Source organism: Terrapene carolina, unplaced genomic scaffold (assembly GCF_002925995.2).
Source record: "Terrapene carolina triunguis isolate 2854851 unplaced genomic scaffold, T_m_triunguis-2.0 Scaffold110, whole genome shotgun sequence".
Lineage (NCBI taxonomy): Eukaryota > Metazoa > Chordata > Testudines > Emydidae > Terrapene > Terrapene triunguis.
Genome location: NW_020664461.1, coordinates 2,539,991 through 2,567,011, shown reverse-complemented (window position 1 = coordinate 2,567,011; position 27,021 = coordinate 2,539,991). Strand labels below are relative to the sequence as shown.

General features: G+C 41.1%; 1 protein-coding gene across 2 annotated transcripts in view; it reads left to right on the top strand.

Annotated features, from left to right (window-relative positions):
- The window catches only part of MAST2 (microtubule associated serine/threonine kinase 2), a 326,453-nt gene extending 299,829 nt beyond the window's left edge, over positions 1–26,624 (top strand). For both annotated transcript variants that reach the window (XM_026651972.1, XM_026651974.2), the window contains 14 exons: positions 1,403–1,541; positions 3,238–3,370; positions 4,065–4,230; positions 5,285–5,386; positions 7,009–7,131; positions 9,506–9,615; positions 11,516–11,667; positions 12,909–13,219; positions 16,737–16,952; positions 18,868–19,094; positions 20,619–20,741; positions 21,922–22,058; positions 22,280–22,467; positions 23,139–26,624. In XM_026651972.1, the coding sequence (XP_026507757.1) occupies positions 1,403–1,541; positions 3,238–3,370; positions 4,065–4,230; positions 5,285–5,386; positions 7,009–7,131; positions 9,506–9,615; positions 11,516–11,667; positions 12,909–13,219; positions 16,737–16,952; positions 18,868–19,094; positions 20,619–20,741; positions 21,922–22,058; positions 22,280–22,467; positions 23,139–25,222 (4,211 nt within the window). In that variant the 3' untranslated portion in view covers positions 25,223–26,624. The remainder of the gene's footprint in view (positions 1–1,402; positions 1,542–3,237; positions 3,371–4,064; positions 4,231–5,284; positions 5,387–7,008; positions 7,132–9,505; positions 9,616–11,515; positions 11,668–12,908; positions 13,220–16,736; positions 16,953–18,867; positions 19,095–20,618; positions 20,742–21,921; positions 22,059–22,279; positions 22,468–23,138) is intronic.
- Positions 26,625–27,021: the final 397 nt, after the last annotated feature.

Here is a 27,021-nt window from a genome sequence, read left to right as displayed (position 1 = left end):
AGGGGGCCATTTAGGGATCTGGGGCAAAATCCATACTTGGTCCTGCTGGTGCAGGCAGGGGGCTGGACTTGATGACCTTTTGGGGTCCCTTCCAGTTCTATGAGATAGGTATATCTCCATATAACTGTTTAGTTTCCTGTTTTCTTAATTTATTTAATTTGAATATTAGTTGGATTTGTTTTATAGTTTTATCTTAATGTAAATAATATACACCTCTACCTCGATAGAACGCTGTCCTCGGGAGCCAAAAAATCTTACCGCGTTATAGGTGAAACCGCGTTATATCGAACTTGCTTTGATCTGCCGGAGTGTGCAGCCTCCCCTCTCCCCCCCCCCCCCCCCCCCCCCCCCCCCCCCGGAGCATTGCTTTACTGCATTATATCAGAATTCGTGTTCTATCGGGTCGCGTTATATCGGGGTAGCGGTGTATTTCCATTGGTGCGTAGAACTAATTTCCCATGCCTGGCTTCTGTGTTTGGGCTAGCTGAATAACTGCAAGATGTGAACTATGGCTATTGTGTTTCTGACAAATGAGTGAAGCTGAAACAGAATTTATTGATTGACATGTTGACAAATTTAGAGTAAATTCTTATTTGCAAATGGAGAAAAGGATCATGTTAAATCTGTGATGCAACATTCTTTAAACAGCAAAAAGAAAAGAAATACTATAGCCACAAAGGCTGGCTGAGTGTAAACTCTACTTCCTTCCCAGATTCCTTTCCAACCTGGAAGATGAATTTATACAATCACTGAGCCAAATCCTGCTTGCCTTTCTCAACAAATAGTTGTATTGAAGCCAGTTGGACTGCTCCCCTAGAAAGGCAAGAAGACTTTACCTGTGCTCCCTAAAGTGGAGAGAGCATTTCTCAGTCATCTCCGCATCAAGGTTGACAAACCCAGCTTAGGCCTCCTCCTTTCCAAAGCAGATACATTTAATTCTGTGGACTTTCCTCTCCGGTGGCGTCTCAGATGAAGCCATAGAAATGCTGTTACTGTTCACTGTCCATAGACCTCAACGGCATCATACTGCTTTTTTAAAGAGCTGGAGTTTGCCAAAATGTCATTGACAAACGTGTCCCCTGTCCCATGCTGTTGTGCCGCTTGCTATGCTTGTCTGGCTGATTGCTGCCCTTCTGTACAGAAGAGCTACTTGTATGGTTTGTGACATGCATTTAGATCCTGAAAGGCATTACAGAAATTATAGAAAATAAAAAAGGCATTATGGAAATTAAAATTATTTTCTAAACTGTGTTCAGACTCCAGGACCAAGGATAAGAACCTTTAATGTAGAGAGAATTTAAGGAGGCAGAAATTCTTCCAATCTAATGTTGTGGTGTTGCTGCTACTGTAGCTTAGTATTCATATGTCATTTCAATGTGCTATGTTTGTAATTTACTTCTAGGAGGAGATTGTGCCACACTCCTAAAGAATATTGGAGCCCTACCAGTTGATATGGCCAGGATGTATTTTGCAGAGACAGTGCTGGCACTGGAGTACCTACACAATTATGGCATTGTCCACCGTGACCTAAAACCTGACAAGTATGTTTTGAACCTTTCAGGTTCAAATATGTAGTTGTAGATCTCCGTGATAAAAGTATAATTACTAATTAAGCATTGGATGTTATAGGCAAGTAGCCAGTCTTGTCTCATTTATTTAGTCTAGAAAAGACTAAGTTTATAATGTTGTTTTCTTGATAGGTTCAACTTCTTGTTTTCAGATGTCAATCTGTGCTAACATCATTAAAAAGTAATTCCCCCCGCCATGATGCACATTAATATGCATTCATAGATTCCAAGGCCAGAAGTGATCATCTAGTCTGACCTGCTGTATAACACAGGTCAGAGAACTCCCCAAAAATAACTTCTAGAGCAGAGCTTTTAGAAAAAAACATCCAGTCTCGATTTAAAAATGGTGAGTGATGGAGAATCCACCACGACCCATGGTAAATTGTTCCAATGATTACTTACTCTCACAGTTAAAAAATTACGCCTTATTTCCAGACTGAATTTGTCTAGCTTCAACTTCTCACCATTGGATCATGTTAGACCTTTCTCTGATAGACTGAAGAGCCCATTATTAAATATATGTTCCCCATGTAGGTACTTATAGACTGTAATCAAGTCACCCCTTAACCTTCTCTTTGTTAAGATAAATAGATTGAGCTCCTGGTGTTTTTCACTGTAAGGCATGTTTTCTAATCTTTTAATCACTCTGGTGGCTCTTCTCTGAACCCTCTCCAATTTATCAACATCCTTCTTGAATTGCGGGCACCAGAACTGGACCCAATGTTCCAGCAGTGGTGGCTCCAGTGCCAAATACAGAAGGGAAGTAACTTCTCAACTACTTGAGAATCCCGTGTATGCATCCCAGGATCTCATTAGCCCTTTTGGCCCTCGCGTCACACTTGGGAGCTCATGTTTAGCTGATTATCCACTGCGACCCCCAATTCTTTTTTAGAGTCACTGCATCCCAGAACATGTCCTAAATTTAGCTCAATAATCCCTTGTATGTCCTAAGCTGTTCCTATGGCATATTTAGCAGGTGCATCGAAAACAAACCGATCTCTCTGCCCTGATTCAGCAAAAATCTCTCGAATCCTAACAGCAGGTACAAAAGTTGACAAAAACCCATCATTTTAAGGATGTTGGATTGAAAGACAGAACAGCATTTAATCTTAAGAGTTTTATTAGAGCAGTTAAGCATGGAAAGAATGACATCTTACAATCTCATTCTATTCAAATGAGAGAGAGAGAAGTTAGATGAGGTAATATCTTTTAGTGGACCCACTTCTGTTGGTGGAAAGGAAAAGCTTTCTAGCTACAAAGAGCTTCCTCCAGTCTCTGGAGCTGTATGTAGTGATCAGAGGTTTGTAATAGGTGAGTCCTCTGGGGATGAGGTTTTGTTTCTTGAATCTGCTCAGAAAATGTCGCTGTTCAGTCTGGCTTCCTTCTTCATGTTGTGAAGTTTCCATTCGGACCAATATGGCTACAGCACTGCAAACATTCTGTTCAAAGGTCCGTCTGAACCCTGTTATTGCATTAATCCAATCTGAAAGCAGTCTGATTTCCCAGCTGTCCTGGTCTCTCGTTCATATAAGTGGTGGAATGCACAGGATCACCAAGCACCATATATCTGTTGGACATTTTGCTAGATAATGCAATAGCATTACATTGTGATTGCTTTCTGAAACTATAGCAGTGAATACTGAATTATTTTCCTTCCTCTTTTTCCCAGTCTTCTGATAACATCCATGGGTCACATTAAACTAACAGATTTTGGACTCTCTAAAATTGGGCTGATGAGTCTCACAACTAATCTGTATGAGGGACACATTGAGAAAGATGCAAGAGAGTTCCTGGATAAGCAGGTAAGCTGAAAAGTGTTTTTCTAAAAAATTACAGCTTTGAATCAGTGATTCTCCGCAGCATTTCACAGACTTTTCTTTTTCAGTGTATAGACGGAGAGTGTTTAATGCTCTTTGCAATAAGAAAAGATTTTGTGACCTGAAATTGCAGACAGAGGTAACTTGATGATCGCGGTTCAGATAGATACATCACTCCCCATACAGTGGTGTAAGTGCTGAATACAGTTAAACTGATGAAACTATAAACTTAAAACCTGAACCTGCAATTATCTCTGTGAAGATGCGTGCTCCTAGATGTATGGGTTGGGGCCCTTTGTGACAGAATCAGAGGATTTGTAGAACTCCCTGACACTGTGGTGTCTGTTGAATGATGAAGAGCCGAGACTTGAATCACAAGGTTTTCATATGATTCTGCACAAATAATGTTCTTTAGCAAAGTTCTGTTCTAAATTGCACCGAAGCCATGGGTGGAAAATTGGGCAATTCATATAAATGCTGAATGTTGTGATCTTTGACAGGTTATGCAAGTTTATCTAGTCTGACTGTCACTAACTGTTGCATATTTCCATGTGGCAAGGGATGTATTAATGACAAAAATCAGCTGAGGCCGTGGAAAAAGAATTCGGTAGAAGGAAGCTGGCTTCCAAATATGGCAGCTTGTAAATTAACAGTTTCCTTTCTGTCTGTCCATCTTCAGGTATGTGGGACGCCAGAATACATTGCCCCGGAAGTAATCTTGCGACAGGGCTATGGAAAGCCTGTGGATTGGTGGGCCATGGGAGTTATCCTGTATGAGTTTTTAGTTGGCTCTGTCCCTTTCTTTGGTGACACACCAGAAGAACTGTTTGGACAAGTGATCAGTGGTATGTTTGTTTATCCTGTCTCTGGAGGGGTTACCTTTAGCAGTTCACTATGAGAGAGCATGAAACAATTGAAATCTGCTGTAATTTAGTGAAGAAAGACTACATAAGAAGCAAAGTTAATTGTTCAGTATTAGAATTAGTTTCATACTCCCTTTTTGGTAAATCACTACAGTTGCTAAAAGCTCTTGACTTGCTTAACATACACCAAATGTCATGTGTATATATGTATGTAAACTCTGTCAATATGCATCGTGCAGGGAGAAATTCAGCTTATAAAAGAAATTAGTGTTGTGGGGAGTGGAAAGAGATGTGTTTGCATTTGAAAAGAGCAGCCGATTAGCAGGCCAAGATTCTATTTTGTTGTTGGTTATCCCGTGTAGACGTAAAGGATAGGGCTCATTAGTCAATTGCTACAGAAATGTAATAAAAATAACTTATAAAAGCAACAAAGTACATCAATAAACAGTGTTGTATTAGATACCTTCATGCCTTGGGTAGTGAAAGTGTTTGTCCTTTGGCCCATATGTCATGGCTAGAGCTGGGCAAATGCTGTAGAAAATTGATTGATTCTGTTTTTATTAATTGATTTGCTTGTGTTCACTTTCCATGAGTATTCAAGTGAAAAAGATTGTTCTCAAATGTTCACCGAAACAGTGAATTTTAAGCAAATATTTGTGGAACACGAGTTTCAGGATTTGCAAGAAGCAAGAGCTAAAATTGATTAATAAAATTGTTACCCAAAATGTGTAGGCATTGAGATACAGCTGCACCATAGTAGTTCTTTATGTGTTGCCATAAAAGATCGTTATTTCATATGTATTAAGGTTCTTACAGTTTTGTCCTAACAATTACTGTTTGCACTGACAGCAGCTATGGTTAATACTGAAATTATATGCATTTTGGAAAATGTCAGTGCTCGAATTATATTAAGTACTCATGCGGCTGAATGCAAACCCATTCAAATCATACTCTGGTATAGCATACTACTTTCTATTGTATAAAAACGTTTGTGGATTTCATGACTTGCCTTTTTCATATTGCTTTATTTCCTTAGATGAAATTGCCTGGCCAGAAGGGGATGAAGCATTACCACCAGATGCACAGGACCTCACATCTAAACTTCTCTGTCAAAACCCTCTGGAAAGACTGGGAACAGGTAACGGGCGTATTTTTGCGAAAAGACTAAGCAGAAGCAATAAAAGAAGCTGCAGTGCCAATGGAAGTTGCTACCCTGTTGTGAAATGCTGGCTTTGTGCTGGGAAATAGTCTGCACTGAGTTTAGTGATGGTCTGAACAGGTTCCTGTCCCTGTGGATAGAGCGATCAGACTCCGAGTGAAATCTGCATGTCAGAAAAATGCCATTGTTTTGAGGGTTAAAGAAGAAAAGGTGTCTGCTCACCAATCTGACTCACTGTAAATATCACAGCATCACCTCACTAGACAGCCATTTTGAGTGCTCCGGTTCAGGCTTTGTCAGGGATGTGTGTCTCAATCGGAATATTGTTTAAACAGATTTTGCATGAAATTCTCTTTGACAAGGACAGTGACCCTCCATGTTGATGAGCACTTGTGAGCGTAACAAAAGGACAACTTTTCTCTTTAGCGGTACACACTCTGCTATGTAATCCCCTAAAATCCAAGAACCTGAAGTCTCCTGGGAAAAGTAAAGTGCTTAAGACTATCTGTAAGCAATGTATGGTCAGATTTAAGCCTTTGCAATTTAGGACTGTCCCTTTTAAGATTTTAAGGAACCATTGATGCATTTAGCTAACTTCCACATGACACTCCAGTTTCAACAGTTCCTGCCTGACCCTGCAGCTTCATGGCACTGTTCTCTTTTTCACTAACGTTTTGTGTTTGGTTTGGTTTGGTTTCACATTTCATTTGAAATTAGTAACTCAATTTATATGTAGCCTTTAAAAAATGCAAATACAGAACAATTTCAAAGTGTGCCCTTACCGGCTGGGTGGCTCAGGAATCAGTCATGTGAAGTGAAGCCTTTCATATAGAGAGAGATCACCAGCTCAAATCCAGGCCCCACTGGTGGTGTCTGAAAGTCATCGCCACCTTAAGGGTGTTGTGTTTTGTTATATGTAAAATGCATTGGTGGGTTTATTTCAGTTGCTGGTGGACAGATTCTATTCCACTAAAACTGCCACCACTGTGGGCGTCTTTGCTCTCAGCCAACAAACCTTATTTTTCTTCTCTCCTACCAGGCCTTTTCTGTGGACAAATCCGATACCTTTTATGAGTAGTGATTTCATTTAAAATGTCCACAGCCCAGCAGGCAAATGATCCTTTCTTATTTTTTCTTTCTGAGTCTTCAAACTCCAGAGTTTAACAACAAAGGTCGTGATTCAAGAAGATATTTTTAAACACGTGCCTAATTTTAATACTTTTGAATTCAATGGAACTACTCATATCTTTAAGTGCCTTGCTGAATCAGAGTCAAAAACTGTGCACATACACTTGGTGTGAACAAGATAGCATTTAAAGGGTTTTAATTAAGAGGTTAATTTGTTCTCGAGACTTACACTGCAGAATTATACTGGAGATGCTGCTTCCCAGCCAATGTAGGCATGTGTTGTGCTTACATTAAGGGGGGTAAATCGTGCAGTTTTTATCTGTCAGCACAACATTGGCAAAGAACCGAAGTTTAGTTTCCTGTGATTCTCAGAAAATGTGTGTGTTAGATGAGTGTACTTTCGTGTTTTCTCCTATGCCTTGAGCATTTTTTTGTCACGTGAGAGCAATGTTAGAAAAATACCCTCCTTTCAGGTAGTGCCTTTGAGGTGAAACAGCACCGGTTCTTTAAAGATCTGGACTGGAATGGATTACTTCGACAGAAAGCAGAATTTATTCCACAGCTGGAATCAGAGGATGACACTAGCTACTTTGACAGTAAGGAAAAAGAGCTTCTCACTCAGCCTGAGTTTATATCATCTTTAATGTGGGCCATATTTCTTATATGTAGTTAATTGCTTAATGAAAGCCATTATCACCAATTTAATAAAATATATTTGATTGATATTCTGTAAAAAGTACTATATTGAATCCCAAGAGAGGAGTGAGTTTGGAACTGAATGAGAATTGCATGAAAATTATTCTAGGCTTCATTGGTATTGGTGGCCTAGTTATATCCCATTGTCGGCCACAGCGTTATCAGAAGAGCCCTGGAAATTCTTTACTTCATTCATAGAGGTATTTAGCTGTGTATGATTTTTTTTTTTTTTGTCCTCCCTTCTTTCTGTTCACATGAACATCACTATGCTGGGTAATGTTAAAATGATTGCTGTGATCAAGCACATCAGATGCGATGACTCCTCCAGTCCATGTGCATGTTTTCACCCTACAGTTTTTGGGTGATATTAGTTTTTAACTCGTATTTAACTCATACGTTGGAAGGAAAAATCTTTTGGAGTTGTAAAGGAATTATTACAATAATTTTCACTGTGAGAGATACCTTACTGTGTGTTGCTGGTTGAAATACTGTAGTTAGATAGAGCTTGGCTCTCTAGTGCAGTGGGGTGATCACGTTAGACCTCAAGCTCTAGTGCTTTGGTTCTGGGACAGTGACGGTGGGATACGGTACAGGGACACGGAGCTCAATCCCCGTGGGTAGAAGTGCCTTTTTATTTTCTAGCAATCCCCAGTTGACAAGCTTTGCAGACAGCAACAAATGTCCAGGCATGCTTAGCTGGATAGAGGGATACCATGGCATGAGTCCTCTGTTGGGGAGAATTTTCATAGATTCATAGATTCATAGATTCTAGGACTGGAAGGGACCTCGAGAGGTCATCGAGTCCAGTCCCCTGCCCGCATGGCAGGACCAAATACTGTCTAGACCATCCCTGATAGACATTTATCTAACCTACTCTTAAATAGCTCCAGAGATGGAGATTCCACAACCTCCCTAGGCAATTTATTCCAGTGTTTAACCACCCTGACAGTTAGGAACTTTTTCCTAATGTCCAACCTAGACCTCCCTTGCTGCAGTTTAAGCCCATTGCTTCTTGTTCTATTCTCAGAGGCTAAGGTGAACAAGTTTTCTCCCTCCTCCTTATGACACCCTTTAGGTACCTGAAAACTGCTATCATGTCCCCTCTCAGTCTTCTCTTTTCCAAACTAAACAAACCCAATTCTTTCAGCCTTCCTTCATAGGTCATGTTCTCCAGACCTTTAATCATTCTTGTTGCTCTTCTCTGGACCCTTTCCAATTTCTCCACATCTTTCTTGAAATGCGGTGCCCAGAACTGGACACAATACTCCAGCTGAGGCCTAACCAGAGCAGAGTAGAGCGGAAGAATGACTTCTCGTGTCTTGCTCACAACACACCTGTTAATACATCCCAGAATCACGTTTGCTTTTTTTGCAACAGCATCACACTGTTGACTCATATTTAGCTTGTGGTCCACTATAACCCCTAGATCCCTTTCTGCCGTACTCCTTCCTAGACAGTCTCTTCCCATTTTGTATGTGTGAAACTGATTTTTTCTTCCTAAGTGGAGCACTTTGCATTTGTCTTTGTTAAACTTCATCCTGTTTAACTCAGACCATTTCTCCAATTTGTCCAGATCATTTTGAGTTATGACCCTGTCCTCCAAAGCAGTTGCAATCCCTCCCAGTTTGGTATCATCCGCAAACTTAATAATCATACTTTCTATACCAATATCTAAGTCGTTAATGAAGATATTGAACAGAGCCGGTCCCAAAACAGACCCCTGCGGAACCCCACTCTTTATGCCTTTCCAGCAGGATTGGGAACCATTAATAACAACTCTCTGAGTATGGTTATCCAGCCAGTTATGCACCCACCTTATAGTAGCCCCATCTAAATTGTATTTGCCTAGTTTGTCGATAAGAATATCATGTCATAGAGGATCTTTATATGGACATCAGAAAACTGAGATGGCATTACTATCATAAGCACTAGTTTACCGAGGTTTATAACTCCTGAAAAAAGCCCTTTCTGGCTGATGCAATACAGCAAATGTGGCTCAGTCTGTACATGTTTAAAGGACTAGGAAGAGCAAAACGGTGTGTATATTTGAAGTCTATTTGCACACATGCAGTTTTACGGAAGATATTCTTCATGATCAAAAATACTCAAAGCTCTACGACACGCAACGTTTGCAGCTAGACAAATAGGAATTGCTATGTGCAGACTGATCCTGAGAGCATCAGTTACTGTTTGTCGTACTTTATAGAAAGTACAAAGGGCATGAACTCTCTAGGTGCTGGTTAATTATACAGCAGTTTGTGTCCTTGTTCATAGCTCGTTCTGAACGGTACCAGCACCTAGATTCAGAAGAAGATGAAGACACAAATGATGATGATCATGTAGAAATTAGGCAGTTCTCATCTTGCTCACCACGGTTCAGTAAGGTAAGGCCATACTAGTTTGTTTAAAATCATAGTCTTATTTAGATTTTTCTGTTAAAGTCATAAGTTGCCCTTTAAAAAAAACAATGTTCAAATAATATGAAGGGGACACATAGTCTTTAACACTCATTGAAGTTAAGCATTTTAGACAGAAAGGACAGTGCACCATGGTTTGTGTCAGCTCTCTGTACTGCAGTAGTTAATCTTCAGTAATGGACTCTGTACACATGGTATTCTGCAACGTTTATTCTAGGTTGCCCTGAAATAACAGGTGTGGTTCAGGAGGTCTCAAAATAGGCCTACTATTGACATTAAATAAAAACCCAGGTCCATTTTGTGACGGGCTCCACATATGGTCCAAATGCTGTTTCACCATGCATGTAAACAGACCTGAACTTGTTCTAAACACTAAGACATCTTCCTTCCTGGGTGGGCCTGTTAGTGTTAATAAGAGTTACATACAGTTCCCCTGTATCCTAGCATCATAGAAATGTAGGGCTGGAAGAGACCGCCAGAAGTTATCATGTCCAGTGCCGTGCACTGAGGCAGGACCAAGTAAAGTTAGACCATCCCTGGCAGATGTTCAACCTGTTCTTAAAAGCCTCCAGTGATGGGGATTCCCTTGGAAGCCTGTTCCAAAACTTAACTACCCTTGTAGTTAAAAAGTTTTTCTTAATAGCTAACCTAAATCTCCCTTGCTGCAGATAAAGCCCATTGCTTCTTGTCCAATCTTCAGTAGACACGGAGAACAGTTTATCACTGTCCTCTTTATAACAGTGAAAGAGAGTATCTCACTGCCCTATTTGAAAGTACCTCGAGGGTTGTAATATTATCCAGTCTGCTCTGTGGACCTGGCTCAGGTATCACCATGGTTTTAACTAGCATTAACTTCAGAGGGGTGGCTCCTGGTTTACACCACTATAAGTAAGACTGAAATTGGACCTGAGAATTAGTTGGGACCTTGAAAAGGTTTTTACAAATCCATAAGTCTTGATTTCCTTTTCCACCTTATCCCCCTGTTATGAGTAGCAATTAATCTGGTAGGCTGCAACTTCGGTTCAGTATTTTTGGCACAAAGAGAGAAAGTTCACTGCAGTACGTTTATGTTTAGATTTAGAAAATGCTGCAACGTCTGTAGAAGGGGAAGAATAAAAAGCTCTATATTTTGAAAAGCTTGTCTGACAATTTAGCCAAATAAATTATTAATAGCTTTCTTGTTGATGTGCTGAATTTTTAATAACAGAATTTTTATTAATCTCACCTTATGAAAATCAGGTCCACAATCAAATACAGTTTTAAAAGCTGTAAAAGGATTTTTTTTTTGTTAATTGGTTAATTATTTAAAATTTCACTGTACAGCAGAGGGAAGCACATTGGTTGAGCTGTGAGCAGCACAGCAAATTCCTTAAAGAGGGCGAGACTCTTTTGTTGAAAAGGTTTAGTGAACTTGGGGCAATATTGATAGAATCACAGTAATGAAATGAGGTCATCAGCAGGATGCTAATGGCAGAGTTGAGTTTGTGTGGTAAGATGTCAAGATCTAGATGTCTGCCTTGAGCCTTCAGCACTTTGTGGAGCCTGTTTAAGCAACTTCTTTAAAATTTTAGCATTAAAATGGCCTTTGTAGCATCACAATTGCATATCTGAGTGCAGGTATTACAGCAGAAGGACATATGTGACAGTTCCAAATCTTGCCTCTTCCCTTCTCCCCGGTGTACGTTGACTGAGCATATCACATCTGTGTTGGGTCCTGCATTAGCTAATCAAAGAACATTGCCAAGTTCAGGTTTTAAACCAAGCTTCCATTCTGGGAGAGAAATACCTTTTGATTAGATAAGGACTTGCAGGACTGTTTGCTACATGCTTCATACAGATGGATCTTAAGTGCTTTTGCTATATGCAGGTGTACAGCAGTATGGAACGTCTTTCCATCCATGAAGAGAGGAAAACACCACCAACTAAGCGCAGTCTCAGTGAGGAAAAAGATGATCGGCTAGACAGCCTCGGTGGTCTGAAAAGTCGGGACCGCAGCTGGGTGATTGGCTCTCCTGAAATGTGAGTTTATTAGACTTGTACTTTTTATTTAATCACAAAGAAGGCTTTTTTCCCATCTACTTTGACATCAGAAACTCTTACAGCTGCAATTCAGTGTAAAATCTCTGTACTACTTGATAGCATCTCATTAAGTGCTAACATTATGTAAGCTTACAGCGAAGATGTAAAATAAAGCAAAAGGTATTCTGCTCGTAAGCAAAGCTTCCTTCCTGAGAATGGAGTCTCAGAGATTGGCCTGAACAAAATTCCCAATCCAAACGTCTCAACCTCCAGGGGTTCAAAATCCAGTTCTCCCCACGTTCTCTCCTGCCACAAATTAGAAAAATATTGGTCTTTCCACAGTTCTGAATACAAGAAATAATTGTGTCCTGTCATCTCTGTTGTTAGCAAAATGTCATAATACTCAAAAAATAGAAATCCCACACACCTCCCTTGTGCCCAGAATGATTGAAATAATTGTCGGATTCAGCTTAATGGAGAAAATAACTACACAAGTTACAGAATGGGGGATCATCTGCTAAAACATGGTGTCATATGGATGCATTTAAGGTGGTTGTGATCTAGAATGTCTTTCCTACATGACACCTTTACTGAAAACACTTGATAGATTACATGTGTAACTAATATAAACTGATCCTGCTCAGGCCTTTCTTGTGCAAAATGTTGTTATAAAAATAAGTCTAAAAAATTAAAAAGAGCATGTAAAAGCATAAGATGATAGGTACAAGTGTTTGCATTTCTGTGCCCTGTTATTGGTAATAACGATTGTTATAATAATTTGTGTCACCTTCATTGCATTAAGAACAGGAGTACTTGTGGCACCTTAGAGACTAACAAATTTATTAGAGCATCGAAAGCTTATGCTCTAATAAATTTGTTAGTCTCTAAGGTGCCACAAGTACTCCTGTTCTTTTTGCGGATACAGACTAACACGGCTGCTACTCTGAAACCTTCATTGCATTGTATTTTGTTTGATTTTGTACTTATCTTAAAAACTTAATAAGGAAAAACAATCCAGATCTGAATTTTGCAAATACCCATAACTTTTAATGGTCCAAACAATAACCCTAAACCAAGCCTCCTCCCCAGCCAAATTGGGAGGCTTGAACCTGGAATCATATTGCTTTGGCTTGAGCTTACTCATTATTTCTGTGCTTGTATACCAGTAACAACCACTTGCTCTTTGGCATTATGAATTATCACAGCCCAACCAGTGACCTGGTCATGCGTTTTTTTCTCAGACTGCGTAAGCGCTTGTCCGTGTCTGAATCCTCACACACCGAGAGCGACTCCAGTCCGCCTCTTACTGTTCGGCGGCGTTGTTCGGGGCTTCTCGACATGCCCCGCTTCGCCATCTCAGCTGAGGAAGAAGGACTTGCCCCCAAAAAGCAACAGTCAGATGGAACGTTACTATCTACAGTACAGTCACGTGAGGGGCTCCCCCTGCCAATTCCAGAACAACCTGTGGAGCGAGAGCTGCACTTACATGAGGACACTGGGCCAACAACACCCGCTTCAACCATCAGCAACATCAGCAGCTCAGCCCTGACAGGTATGCACCTGGTGGGAGGGGATCACTGCCATCAAGAAGTCCATTTTAGGGTGTAAATATTAGTTGCACTAAAATGTGGTTTTATGAGTAACATCTTTCGTTAGTGTTGCATGGTAAATACTGCACTAGTAAATTACTGTGGCTTTGTGTGTTTCTTTAAAGTAATTTTTAATCTCTTAAAACTTGTTTGCTTTACTTCAGTCTAGTCCCTCTTCAAACTCGGCAAGGTTGCCCAGCATTTGCAAGACCCTGTTGCGTGTAACTTTACAAAATGTTAACTGTTTGGGCTGAAATTTCCCATGCCGGGTGTCTGCCTCGGGCTGAATTTTTAGGAGAATTTTAGCCAAAACAGTTCAGTTGTTTCCAAGAATAAGGTTAGGGGGAAATTTAACATGTTTTGCCCATGTTTTAAAAAAAAAAAAAAATCTGGTAACCTTTTTTTGAAAAGCTGTAGTGCCTCCCTTCTTTTGGAGCAGAGACTTGACCTTTGACATCCCAATAAAACCCCGCCAAGTTGTAAGCCATTAAAAAAATGGCAGTTTGCACATGCTCAGTAGAGACTTCTTAGATTTTAACACCTAAATTCTCAGAACATTCCATCTGTGCTGGGCAGGACTGTATCCGAAATTGTAGCTCTAGGCTGCTGCAGGCTGTGCCAGGTCCAGACCCCGGACTTGGGAGCAGGGAGACTCTCTCTCCTGTGCTTTCGGTGACCCCCATGCTGGGCCCAAGCAGTATGGAGAAGGAGGCTGCTTGATTTGAATACGGGATAAGAGCAGCATCGGAGCAGGGAGTAGATTGGGAGAAGGGGCTGGGGTGGGACAGAAAATTGGACTGGAGGTTGATGAGAAAGAAGGACTGGGGTGGGGAATGGGACTGTCCGGGAAAGGAAGCTTGGACTGGGAGCTAGAGTAAGGGGGCTATGCCTGGTGAGGCAAGGCGACTGGGATGAGAATCCAGAGACTGAACTGGAGGGGGCAGTAGAAGCCAGTAGGTGTGGGGAAGACTGAGATCAGATGAGGAGCCTGGGAGCGGGGCAGAGAATGGGACTGGCTGGGTTAGGAGGTTGAGACTGAGAACCAGTGGAGTAGGGAGAAGGAGATGATGGGAGAGGTAAGACAGATCGGACAAGGAGCCAGAGTGTGTGGGAGAGAACCGGGACTGGCTGGACAAGGAGTTGGGAGAAAAACAAGGAACAGCTGATGGAGAGGGGATTCAGATGGAGAGTAAAGAGGGATGAGACTTGGGCAGGGCAAGGAGACTGGGACTGGGATGAGAAGCCTGAGAAGTGGAGACTGAGACTGTCCAGGGTGAAGAGAATGGGACTGGGACAAGGAACCAGGGGAGGGGAAGAGACAGGACTGGGACAGAGACTGGTTGGAGGGGACAGGGCAGAATGGGTCAAACTCAGAGGAAATAGGCAGAAGCATCTGTGCCCACTAGAGCACACTTCCTTCCAAGCCTAGAATGTAACTAAGAATTCTCAGTCTCACCATTCCTCTGAAATCTTCGAAATCCACAGGCAAAGTGTCCCATACCTCTCTAATGGTGATCGACATAGAGGATTACAACCTACTACTGCTATCGGTTACTCTGTTAGCTCAAGTAACAGAGGTCTGTGCAGTGGATCTAAAGGTCCCAACCCTGCTGATGACCCCTGGGGATGTTAATATGATGTCGCAAGACGGAGTTTGTTTTTTCAGCTTGCTTCATTAAAAACCTCGGAAATTACCTACCAAAAAACTGTTTTAAAAGCATTGTTAAAGTTACAAAGTCAAGCACTCAAAAGATAGTAAATGGCAGAATTAAGATTGCCTATACAACCTTAATTTGGCTCCCTTGTGCATTTACGTTATAACGGTCTTTAATTACATGATCACATACTATATTTTCCGCAGGGCCCCTGCCTCATACAGTGCACAGGACAGATCTGCTGTAGGGATTAATCAGGGTTGTGTAGTGAAGGAGACTATTGTCTATAGACCCCTGCTTCATTTGTTTCAGAAGTTGGAAGGTGTGGAGTCAATGAGGCAGGGAACTGCAGGAAGAGAAAAGACAGTATCATGGTCATAGATGAATGCTTCCCTGGAGAACTGGATTTTATCCCTGCCTCCGCCCCAGAGTTCCTATGAGATGCCGGTCCAGTTGCTTAAACCAAACTTTTCCCAGATGGTCACTTATTGTGGTGTTCCTCCTTTTCTGGGTGCTGACTTGAGGTCTGGGGTCTGATTTGAAGAAGTGCTGTGCTCACAGTTGCAACTTAAGTGTGAGCTTTGAACATATGAAGTGCTATATAATACTAAGTCCTCTGAAAAATTAGCTCATCTGCACCTCAGTTTGGACAATCATAATGAGTGAATACCTTTGACTGTAATCGCTCTCTGCCTCAGTTCCTCAACTGTAGAATGGGGATAATAACCCCCCATGTTTCCCAGGAGTGGTTTGTGAAGCACTCAGTTATTATAGTGATGGGCACCATAGAGAAGCCCAGGAGGAAATTAATAATTCTGTCCTCAGAGAAGGGTTTGAACAGTGTGTAGTAGGACAGGCCTGGGACCATACCTTGAACAGAGAAGATCAAATATTGAACACCTGCTCACTACGTGAGCACCATCCATTCTGTACACTGAATGAGGCAGGGTCCTGTGGAAAAAATAGTATGTGATCATGTAACAAGACCAGTAGTTCTCAATCTGCAGCCCGTGGGCTGCTTGCGGCCCAATCAGCACCCAGCTGCAGCCCATGTGACGGCCGCAGGGCCATACAGGTAGCATATATAGTGTGTGGATGTGGCCCATATAACAGAGAAGCTGCATATGCGGCCCACAATGGTAAATAGGTTGAGAACCGCTGAATTAGACTGTACCATCATAATGCATACACACAAGGGGGCTGAATTAAGATTGCACAAGCAAACTTAATTCTGGCATTTCCTAATTTTTGGGTTCTTGACTTTGCAATGTTAATTAAATTCTTCTAATGTAATGTTTGTGCCTCCTTCTCCCCCAAAACATCTGCTTCCAGCCTGTGTCGAAAGCCAGGATGCTGGGCTAGATGGACCACTGGTCTGACCCTGTATGGCCGTTCTGTAAATAGCATAAAACCTAGTTCAGTTGTTGCCACCTTTAAGGTTGACCGTTCTTGCTGGTAATAAAAATAATGAGAGTACTTCCTCAAACCTCCCCTGGTTATTTGCCATATAAACAATTCTGTCTAAATGGCTTACTACTTTAAAGCTGTGCTATAGAGTTAGGCTTCATCTAATTTTATTACTGCAGCAACTTAGTTTCAAGAACTGGCTTTCCAACAAAAGAAATCAGGTAATTCTCAGCATACAGAAGAACGCCAGTGGTTATAAATTTCTATAAATAAGCACTCAAGCCCTGGGCTTGCGTCTGAGGAAAATTCACTGTTGGACTACATGTAAACATGACTTTGATTTCATATATTTTGCCTGCGGGGGAATATGCTGTTAGGAATTCCCCATGGTTCTAATCTACTTTAATTTAAACTGTAGCCGGGAGCACTACAGATTTCTCTGATCAGCGCATTCGTAGCAATAGCAATGAGGGTCCAGATTTTACCACTCCAAAAGCCATCAGCGACTTGGCAGTACGGCGGGCACGGCACCGGTTGCTCTCTGGGGAATCGGGGGAGAAACGTACCTCGAGACCTGTCAACAAAGTGATTAAATCAGCATCAGCTACAGCCCTCTCCCTCCTAATTCCCTCAGGTAAGAAATAAGCCACATTTAGATATTGTAAAAATGTGAATGCCTTGAACAAAAGACCTGCAGACAGGACCTCTATGTTTTTCTGCTCCTGCCAATAAAGATATTGTTCCTGAAGGAAGAGGAATTGGGACTCCTGCATATTTGCCACTTACATGGAAAAGGAGTATTATTTTTCTGAAGGCGGAGATGTACTTGTGATCTTGTGACTACAGATACCATAAATGACAGCTGTGTCTCATTGTCTCGATAGCAGCTTCTTTTGTTTAAATTGGCTCCCAAGAACTTTGGCTGGTCTCTAGACAAGGATGCAGCAAGAATATCTATTAAAATTACAGACAAAACAAGTTTAACCCTTTTGCTGCTACTTCTCTGGACCCGATATCCCTAACATTTTGTTGAAATCATACATATCTGGCGCATTCAGTTTCCAGGAATGTTCAGATGAGAGGGTTAAATACATTTAAGTAAGTTAGTACCAAACGGTGTGTATATAGAGATATGGATATATCTTGATAATTTTTGGCACCAGATTGTGTCATGCATTAGAAGCCTCTGTCAAGCAGGGGTAGAAAGGCCCATGGTTCAGCAGACTCTCTGGGAGGAATTCTTGCTTTGTGCCCACTACCTCCCAGCTCAAGGCCTTACTGGAAGTCCCAGGGACTCTCTTGTTCCTGCCTAGTAGGAGACCAGGAACGTCCCTGCAATTTGCAGCCCAACCAACTGTGCCAGTGTGCCAGGCCAGCACAATATCCTGGTACAGCAATACCAGCGATCATGTCTCTGTTGGAACCTGGGAGACAGATAGAAGATTGCTGTTTGGCTCCATTGTGATGACTTGCATTTCATTTCCTGCCGTTTGAGGGTTGATTGGTTTTCTAACTACCAGCTCCCTCATGAAATTCTCTAAAATGCTTATTTAATTATCCAGTGGAGGCCCCGACAGAACTGTTCTCATCTGTCAGGTAAATACGTAATAGATGGCTCAGCAGGTGTTTCTTAATGGTCACTTCGTGGCAGTTTTTCCTAGACGAATACAGGAGTTGTGTATTCAGTTCATATTTTTTATGTTTTGTAATGTAAATTATTTTATCAGCTTATCTAAGTAGAGTAAGACTATTTTAATACATGTGCTATTGCTAATAATATGAGTAACAACTGTAATAGTTTTTAGCCAATAGGCCAATTGAATCACACCCATGTAAGAGGGGAGCTGGGTTCTGCAGCTGCTCATTTGTAATATTATTTTTAAATCATTACAATGCTCCTGCATTGGCTACCTACTACTTGTAAATATTTTGCCCCTTCTGAATTAAAACCCCCACAACTTCCTTGAGCCAGTAGTAATCCAACCTCATATCAAATTTCATTTTTTAAATCCAGGTTGGTTTTGAGTTACATTGGGCAGACAAGTGACCCACACCATGTTGACTATTTATTTGAATAGTATATTCTCTAATCTAGAAACTGTCATCCCATATATATAAAAGCAGGCATCTATATAAAATATAGTAAAAAAAATCTTTGGTGGACTGAAACTGTATACTCCAGGATTCTACCTGGAGCAAATATTTATGGTTGCATAATGAATCCCTGAAAATAGCTTTTCAAAATGGACACGTTGGCCCAGCTGTAATTCTAGATGACAAACAACAATGCTGTACTAAGTACACAATAAGAAGCACTCACTTTTTTGGAAACAGCATTGATTTTGACCTTTCAGAGCACTTATTAATTAAAAAGACTGCAGGAAATGAACCTTGATACCTTTGATACTAAAGGAATTTTTAATGCCGCTTTCACTAGCTTTATAAAAACGTAAGGAAGATTTCATTTCCTATTAGAATTTTAACAGGAGTTATATTTCCCTTTGAAGGTCAGGCTTTCTAATTTGCACTCCTTTGTATCATCACTGTAGATCACCACACTTGTTCCCCATTGGCTAGTCCAATGTCACCTCATTCTCTGTCCTCCAACCCATCTTCAAGGGACTCCTCACCAAGCCGAGACTTTTCTCCTGCTATCACAAATCCCAAACCACCAATCATTATCCATCGGGCTGGAAAGAAATACGGCTTTACCCTTCGTGCTATTCGAGTCTACATGGGGGATACTGACGTCTATGCTGTGCATCACATGGTCTGGGTAAGTCACTGTTTTTCTAATAAGAATGCTCTTAGGGGCCGGGAATTCTTTCTTTCAAGATTGCAGGTTTAACCTGTACTCTGTCCTTTGCTGCCATGTATCCCCTCTCCTAATTCAGACCCAAAGGAGTCTTTTGACAGACAAAATCTTTAAAAACCCTAAGGGTTGTTTCAGCAGCAGTTCAACCCCGTCACAAAAATCACAACAGCTTTTTCCTTTTTCCACCACTGGTAACGTAGGTCTGCCTCCTTTTACCAGAAGTGCATACGTTAAAGCATGTGTCTTTGTGCAACTCCTCTTGCTCTCTATTGGGGTTGTCACATGAGGGTCAGTTACAGCTAATTCATCCTGAGCTGTATAAGCAGTGATAGTTTGCTTCAGATCAACCCAGTCTGCTGGAATTTTCAAGACAGCCACTTGGAGTTGATTACATGCCTTAAACCATCAGTGCCTTTACATTGATTGTCCAGCCATTTGACATTCAGTTTAGCTGTGTATTATGCCAAGGGATCTTACTGGCTGTTTCTCCATATCTCTCTTCCTTCCCCTTACACAGTATACGATCTATGTGATCTTTCTTTGGCAATGTATATGACTGTTAACCATAATCATTTCCCCCAAAATGGTGTATATTATTTAAAATACACTGTTTTAGAGTTATAAGAGAGGGTGGAAGGGAATGGTTTCTTAATATCCTTCTATATCAGTGTTTTGCAGACCTCATTAGGAGAGCCAGTCTTTGTATGTGGTGATCATTGTTTGATGCTGATCATTAAGTAGAAAAATGATCTGGAACTGGATTTTTCTCATAATGATAGTAGCTTCCCGTGGTCCTTTCTGTCTGCCCTTGAAAAATTCTGTATTTATTAGCACTGTGGTTTGCAACCTCTTCAGTCCATGTTGAAGAGAGAGCTGCTGCAACAAGTTACACCTCACCTTAAGGTTGCAGGCCCCTATTTTGAGGTGTGGATGGCAGCATCACCAATGGGGGAGAAGCCTTATGGGATCATCAGGGCGTCACAGTTTAGAAAGTACTGTGCTAAATGATGGGAGGTGGGAAAAGAATTTGTTTGGAGTCAGATGCATGATATGTACAATCTCAATGCCTGGAAACTAGTCTGACGGGAGAATGAGGCTACAAGACTTTTTAGCCAGCTTCCAACAGATGGGCTCCAGGATGTTTAATTCTGAAGCTCAGTGGACTTAATTTTTTATATATTTATATGGATATCAAGAATATTCAGAGCGATAATATAATGACCAAAAATTTGCAATGACACTTAACCTCATGGTTCAAGGCTTAAGCCAATTTCTAACTCTACTTAGAGATCAGGATGAGACCGGTGGGGCGCAGATTATCCCACATCTACTCTTGTGGGGATCTTACACCTTCCTATGAAGCATCTAGTATTGGTCACTGTTGGAGATAGGATCCTGGACTGGATGGACCTCGGGTCTGGTCCGGTCCCGCTGTTCCTATGTTCCTGTGTATTTTCAAGTAAATAATTTCCCTGTCATTGCCAGCATGTGGAAGAAGGAGGTCCTGCTAATGAAGCAGGTCTGCGGGAAGGTGATCTGATAACCCATGTCAATGGAGAGTCTGTCCATGGACTGGTGCATACTGAAGTGGTGGAACTGATCCTGAAGGTAGGGCCGGAACATGCTTGTATTACAGAATGTGGACAGTACATACCTAAAAACTGATTTAAAACCCATTTAGTATCTGATTGTCAGAGGATTGTTTTAAATGCAAGTTAAATACCTGGCTCCTAACATTAGCCTTTGCTTTAATCCCATTGCCAGGTAGAAATTATAAGTCTCTCCCAAAGTCTCCAAAAGTGTCTTGTTCCGCTTTAAACTGACATTCCATTAATGTTTGTGGAAAGTAAGGGCCTATCGGGTATAGTTGGCACCAGAAGAGATGCTCATTTGTTTGACTTTAATGATGAATTTGAAAGCAGTAAACAGGTTAATATGGTGTAACTATAATAACCCCCCTGTATCATTTTAACAAACAAACACCCTCACATTTTTCCCATTAATTTTGTTTTGCTTTAGGCTGCTAATGTGATTAGCTCTTAATACTATTTTCTCAAGGATTATTGTCACCAGTGTTTAAAAGAGGCTTTGTAATAGCTGGTCTTGAAAGTATTTAGCTAAATGACTTTTATTTTGATACCTCCTTGTGTGCTGACTACATTTATGGAAATAAAATAAACCCTTTAACAGTTCCAAAAGACAGGCCTTTGGTAGGGTTTGCACACATGGAAGAAATGAGGTATTTTTCTTATACGAGTTGAGGGGATCAGGCTAGTGCTTTTAGACACCATCAGTGTAGATTCACGCTGATGGATGCCTGATGCATCTCAGGATATCTGTCAATCTGTCAGCATGAAGAAAGGGTCAGGCACATAAGTAGGGAACAGGTTTGGGTGCCAAAGAATGCTGCTTTGTCTGAATTTCTAGAAGGAAGATTGTTGTAGTTCTCATTGGTAGTATGTATTGGCACCATCACCATATCATCTTGGTGCCTTACAAGGCGTAAGTTGAGGCATTCAGGATCTCAGTAAGAGAGGTCAAAGCCCGTGCAGCTTCTGCTCTGTGCAGCTGTACCAGTTAGCTAGGAAACCAAGATTTAATCTGTTGTGAAAGTCTGACTAAAGAGGTCCATATTACTGCTCTAGATGAAGACTCAAAGAGGAAAAGGGGATTAGTCAAAGGAGTAAAACATGTCAGCTTGTGATAAATTAGCAATCCACTTGCTCAACACCTAGAACTGCCAAAAGCAATCTTATTCTATACAACGGCCATCTCTTGTATCCGACAGAGTGGAAATAAGGTATCTATCTCCACTTCCCCATTTGAGAACACATCAATCAAAATTGGGCCAGCTCGGAAGCCCAGCTACAAATCCAAGATGGCTCGAAGGAACAAGAAAAGCAAAACTAAAGATGGGCAGGAAAGGTGAGCTTGATTTAAAAAAAAAAAAAAAAAAAAAAAACCTGTGAAAATTAAATGCTCCCAAGGTAGGTAGACCTTGTCAAAGCAATTTCCGTGTAATAAGTTTATGTCAGCACACATTGTTACTTACCTCACGCGTCTACACTGAGTGAGGGAGATGTGCCTGCAAGTGTAAATAGATCTTGTGGTTTGACAAATGAGTAACTTTTAATTCATCTCCCCAGTAAGAAGAAGAGTTCTTTGTTCAGGAAGATCACAAAGCAGGCATCATTTCTGCACACCAGCCGTAGTTTATCTTCACTTAACCGCTCGCTGTCTTCTGGAGAAAGTGTTCCCGGTTCTCCAACCCACAACCTGTCCCCTCGGTCACCTACGCAGAGCTACAGATCTACTCCCGAGTCTGTACATTCAGGTAAAAGAACTGTTTATAGGGGGGATTTTAATTTTTAAATGCTTCATTTTTAAAGGAAAATACAAAACAGACACTAAACCAAATATTGAGTTTACATTTATTTGAACTTCAAACCAGCAATTGCTGTGTATGTCTTATTTTGCTGTGGGTAGATAAAAGTTTAATCATGAAAAAGGTCAGTCTTTGTTCATTATGTATGTGGGTGGATCTTTTAGCAGTGCAAATGTGTGGTGTAAGTTATGATCTTTCCACAGTATTTTGCCTTTTTTTTTTTTTAATAATACATAAGAGAGAAATAGTTGAAATGTGGAAAAAATCATAGCTGAAAATTTCAGCAGTAGACAGAGAATTTTAAGAAACTTGCATACTGACAATAACAATAAAATGCATGGTTTTATATACATATGGTTTAATATGGTAGTAACAGAATGTTTTCTCACTGAGTTTCTGGGAAATACCCTGTAGTATTTTCTGATACTGATTATGTGACAATCACATAGTAGCTATACTGGAAACAACGGTATGCCACCTTGTAGTATCTTTACTATAATACCTTGGGGTAATGTGACAAACAGCTCTTCTTACCATTGTACAAGCATAGCATGAATGTTTTTAATTATAAAACACAGTAAAAAAAAAAAATCCCTTTCTCTTTTTTTCTTTTTTTTAAGTTGGTGGAAATTCTTCCCAGAGCAGCTCCCCCAGTTCCAGTGTTCCCAACTCTCCAGCCAGCTCTGGACACATCCGACCCAGTTCTTTACATGGACTAGCCCCAAAGCTTCAACGACAGTATAGATCTCCGAGGCGTAAATCTGCGGGAAACATCCCTCTCTCACCACTAGCTCACACTCCCTCACCAACCCCACAGTCCACATCGCCACAGCGTTCACCTTCTCCTTTGCCAGGGCATTCAGTAGGCAGCTCCAGTATTATTCAGTCCTTTCCTGTAAAATTACATTCCTCCCCACCTCTGGTAAGACAGATCTCCAGACCCAAAAGCGCTGAGCCCCCCAGGTCTCCTTTGCTGAAGAGAGTCCAGTCAGCTGAGAAACTGGCTGCCTCGCTGTCCTCCGAAAAGAAGCTGGCTTCCTCTCGCAAACATAGCTTGGATATCTCCCACTCTGAATTTAAGAAGGAGATGCTACAAAGGGATCCTAGTCTCCAAAGTTTACAGGAGTCTGTGAATGAAGCAACAGGAGGTAAAGTTGGGCTAGCGGAAAAAGGGACACTGCAAAAGCCATCTTCCAGGAAGCTAGGTGCTATTCGACAAGACAGAGTAGAGAGGAGAGAGTCGCTACAAAAGCAGGAGGCCATTAGGGAAGTAGATTCCTCTGAAGATGAAACAGATGATGGTTCAGAGGATAGTCAAGATGGGAGAAGATTGGAGAGGCAACCCTCCAGAGGAGAACAGGGCTCCAACTCTTTTAATGATGATAATAAGTTGTCTTCTAAACTGGATAGCAAAGACAATATAGAGGACGACGCTTTTCTAACCGATGATCCAAAAGGTACAGCAGACTTGCAGAAGGTAACTAAGCGGCCACCTACGGCTGTCTCAGAGGCACTGCAAATTAGCATACCCCAGTCAGAGTCAGAGAGTCTTACCAGAACGTCTCCAGGAGAATCTGGCAAATATGAAAAGCCACCTCCAGGATCAGGAACAACAGCAGAAGAGCATAAATTGTCAGAAAGCAAACCCTTTGAGCACATTAGTCAAGAAGATGCCTCTTATGCGAGCATCAAATGCACTGGGGGGAAAAGTATAGATTGCATAGAAGATACAAAGTGCCCACCTGTGGGATTCCTTCAGTTTGAGCAAAGCCACTCTTCAGGGGAGTCACATGGTAAAGATGCACCAAAGGAGTCTGTGTTAACAGGAATCAGTCAAAAAAAGCAAGATACTAAACCTTCACTAGCACTTTCTTCTTGTTGCACAGCAGGTATAAATTCTCCGCTATCAATAAGCCAAACGGACTGCAGAGAAACAGATCACAAACAAGAACTTCAGTCTACAGAACAAAGCAACAGATTTCAACATCTGGCAAATGTAAATGAAACATCTCCAAAAAGTCCTACTGCTGAAAAACAGCAAAGCTCGTGCCATGCAGAGGGCTCTTCACAAGACAAGAATCAATTAAATGCTAGGAAAATTAGCCCAAGTAATGCAACAGGTGCTGCACCCTCAACTCCCCATGTCTCAAGTTCCGGTGAAAAGGCCCTTTCGGTGTCTCAGTTAGAAACTGTAGCTCAAAGTATGTTGGGCCCAACGAAGCTTGACGTGTTGGATACTAGAAAGCTGGAAACTGATAAAGAGTCCCCGCAAATGGACCTGTCCTGTAAGAGAGATTCACAACAAAGAAGGCAGGAAACCTCTGGGTTAAAGGTGGGATTAGATCAAGAAAGAGCGAAACCTCTTAGCAGAGACAATCTTACTACAACCTGTGCACCCTACACAGAGTCAACAAGTCCAGCAAAGTCTGGGGAGCCAGCATGTTCTCTGACAGCAAAACAAAAGCCAGGTTTTGGCGGTTCTAAAGCACTTGAAGCCTTGGGGGATAACAGGAAAACTTCTCCATCAAAAGATCTTCCACACACCCCTGGAAGACAGATTCTTAGGGCATCTCCTCTGCCAGATGGCAGTCTGAAGCTCTGTAAAGAGGAGACACTGGTGCAGGAAAAAAGCAAAGAGGCTGGAGGTCAGTTAAAAATACAAGACTTTCCGTTGTCACATGATAATGTTGTCAAGAAAACATAGCAGAGTCCCTGGAATACGTGCACTCGAGTATTCTACCTTCAGACATAGACTGCATGCTTGAATTTTGTAATATACACTAATACGAAATAGAACTGTGTACATCTATTTTTGGGAGGGTTGTTTTTTCATACTGCTTTTTGCATTTTTTTCCATCCTTGCAATTCTATTTTTGTACACGCTGTGCTTGCCATTTGAGGTCTCTTTGGAACAGGGTATCTTTAAAGCAGAGCTATGAAATAGTTTGCTGACTTTTTTTTCTTTATTTTGCCCTGAGTTTGGGGTGTGCTGTGCATTTCCCTCCAGTTCGGCATTTATTTCAGATCCCAAAGAATTTTCTGTGCAAAATAGGCAGCTGACATTAAAATCTCTCACTTTTTCAACTTTCTCTTTCAAATTGCATTCACTCTTTCCCAAATTTTTCAGATATTTACAAGCCAGTTTTCCCTATGGCAAGGAGAAAAAAATTACCTTGTTAATAGGTTATCCTGCACATTCAAGCCCTCTTCCGTGCAACCCAGATCCTCTTTTTCTCTGTCACTTTACATATCCTCCAGTCCCACACATATCTTAGAGTTCATTCCCTCTACGTTGTCAGTCTGGGGTGCAGGGAACAGTCCTATATTTTTTTTTTAAACATTATTTTTTAAAAACCTGTTTCTCAAATGAAAGCTCAAAGAAGCAAGTCTCCAATCTGTAGCATGTTTTGCTGGGATGGTTTGTTTTTACTTTGTTTTACAGGACGCAAGGCACCTCTCTCCTCCATCTTTTAACATTTTAATTGAGTTTTCTCCCACCCTTTGCTGCCTGCCTTTCTAGTCTGTCCTGATCCACAACAAATAGTGACACCACATGGAGGGACATGGTTGTTTTTAAAATAATAATGCTGATAATTGTAGCACCCTCAAGTATGCCCCAAGTAATGTTAACTTCATGACATATGGGTATTGGAGACCTCTCCCTCTTTGGATGGATCTAAGTAGTTCATCTAGGGGAGCTTAAGTGTTCCTGCCAGTTCTGAAACAGAGCTTGAGAAACCCAGCAAGGGTTCTGAATTTGCCTTTCTTCTCAGAGAGTGCTATGAAGTGTTGTTACCTTTGACTCATTAAGTTACGTGGATGAGCTGCAAACAGACTTCAAAACAACACACATGGTATTTCAAGATTTTACCTTTGGTAGCTAGACCAGGTCCACTGCTCAGTTCACCTGGTTCCATTAAGAATTACTATGATCTCCTGGGTTCTAGCATTTCTTTGCTTTAAATGTGACCAGTTCTGAATAACATTATTTTTGGGATGATCAGATCTGTAATAAAACGCTGACAAATATGTAGTATAACATATCTCTGGCATTGTAAGCCATTTCCTTACTCGAGCCAATTAAAGCCTACTGTCAAAGAATGCTACTATCATTCATCATAGAATGCTCTTGGCTTTCACTCCAACCTTGTCTGAGTATATCTGTGTGTGGATAGCCTACAATAGCTGGTTACCCCGTACATTGGTGTACTTTGATCGGAACATTTCTGAATGGTGACTGCACTTGCAGCAGTACACCAGACAAAGAGTCGCATCTATTGGTCCAATTTCATTATACTGCTTTTTTCCATTATGAAAACCTCTTGTGCACTTTGAATTTCTACTTATTTTCCCTAAATGTATCTTTTGTATAGGAATACAATTTTCCCATCTCTCTTTCAACCTAATTTAATTCATGATGCACAAATCCCAAGAATCTCTGAATTCCTTGTCCTGCCTTTTTCTCTGTAACCATTTATTTCATTTTGTAACTGATTTTGGATG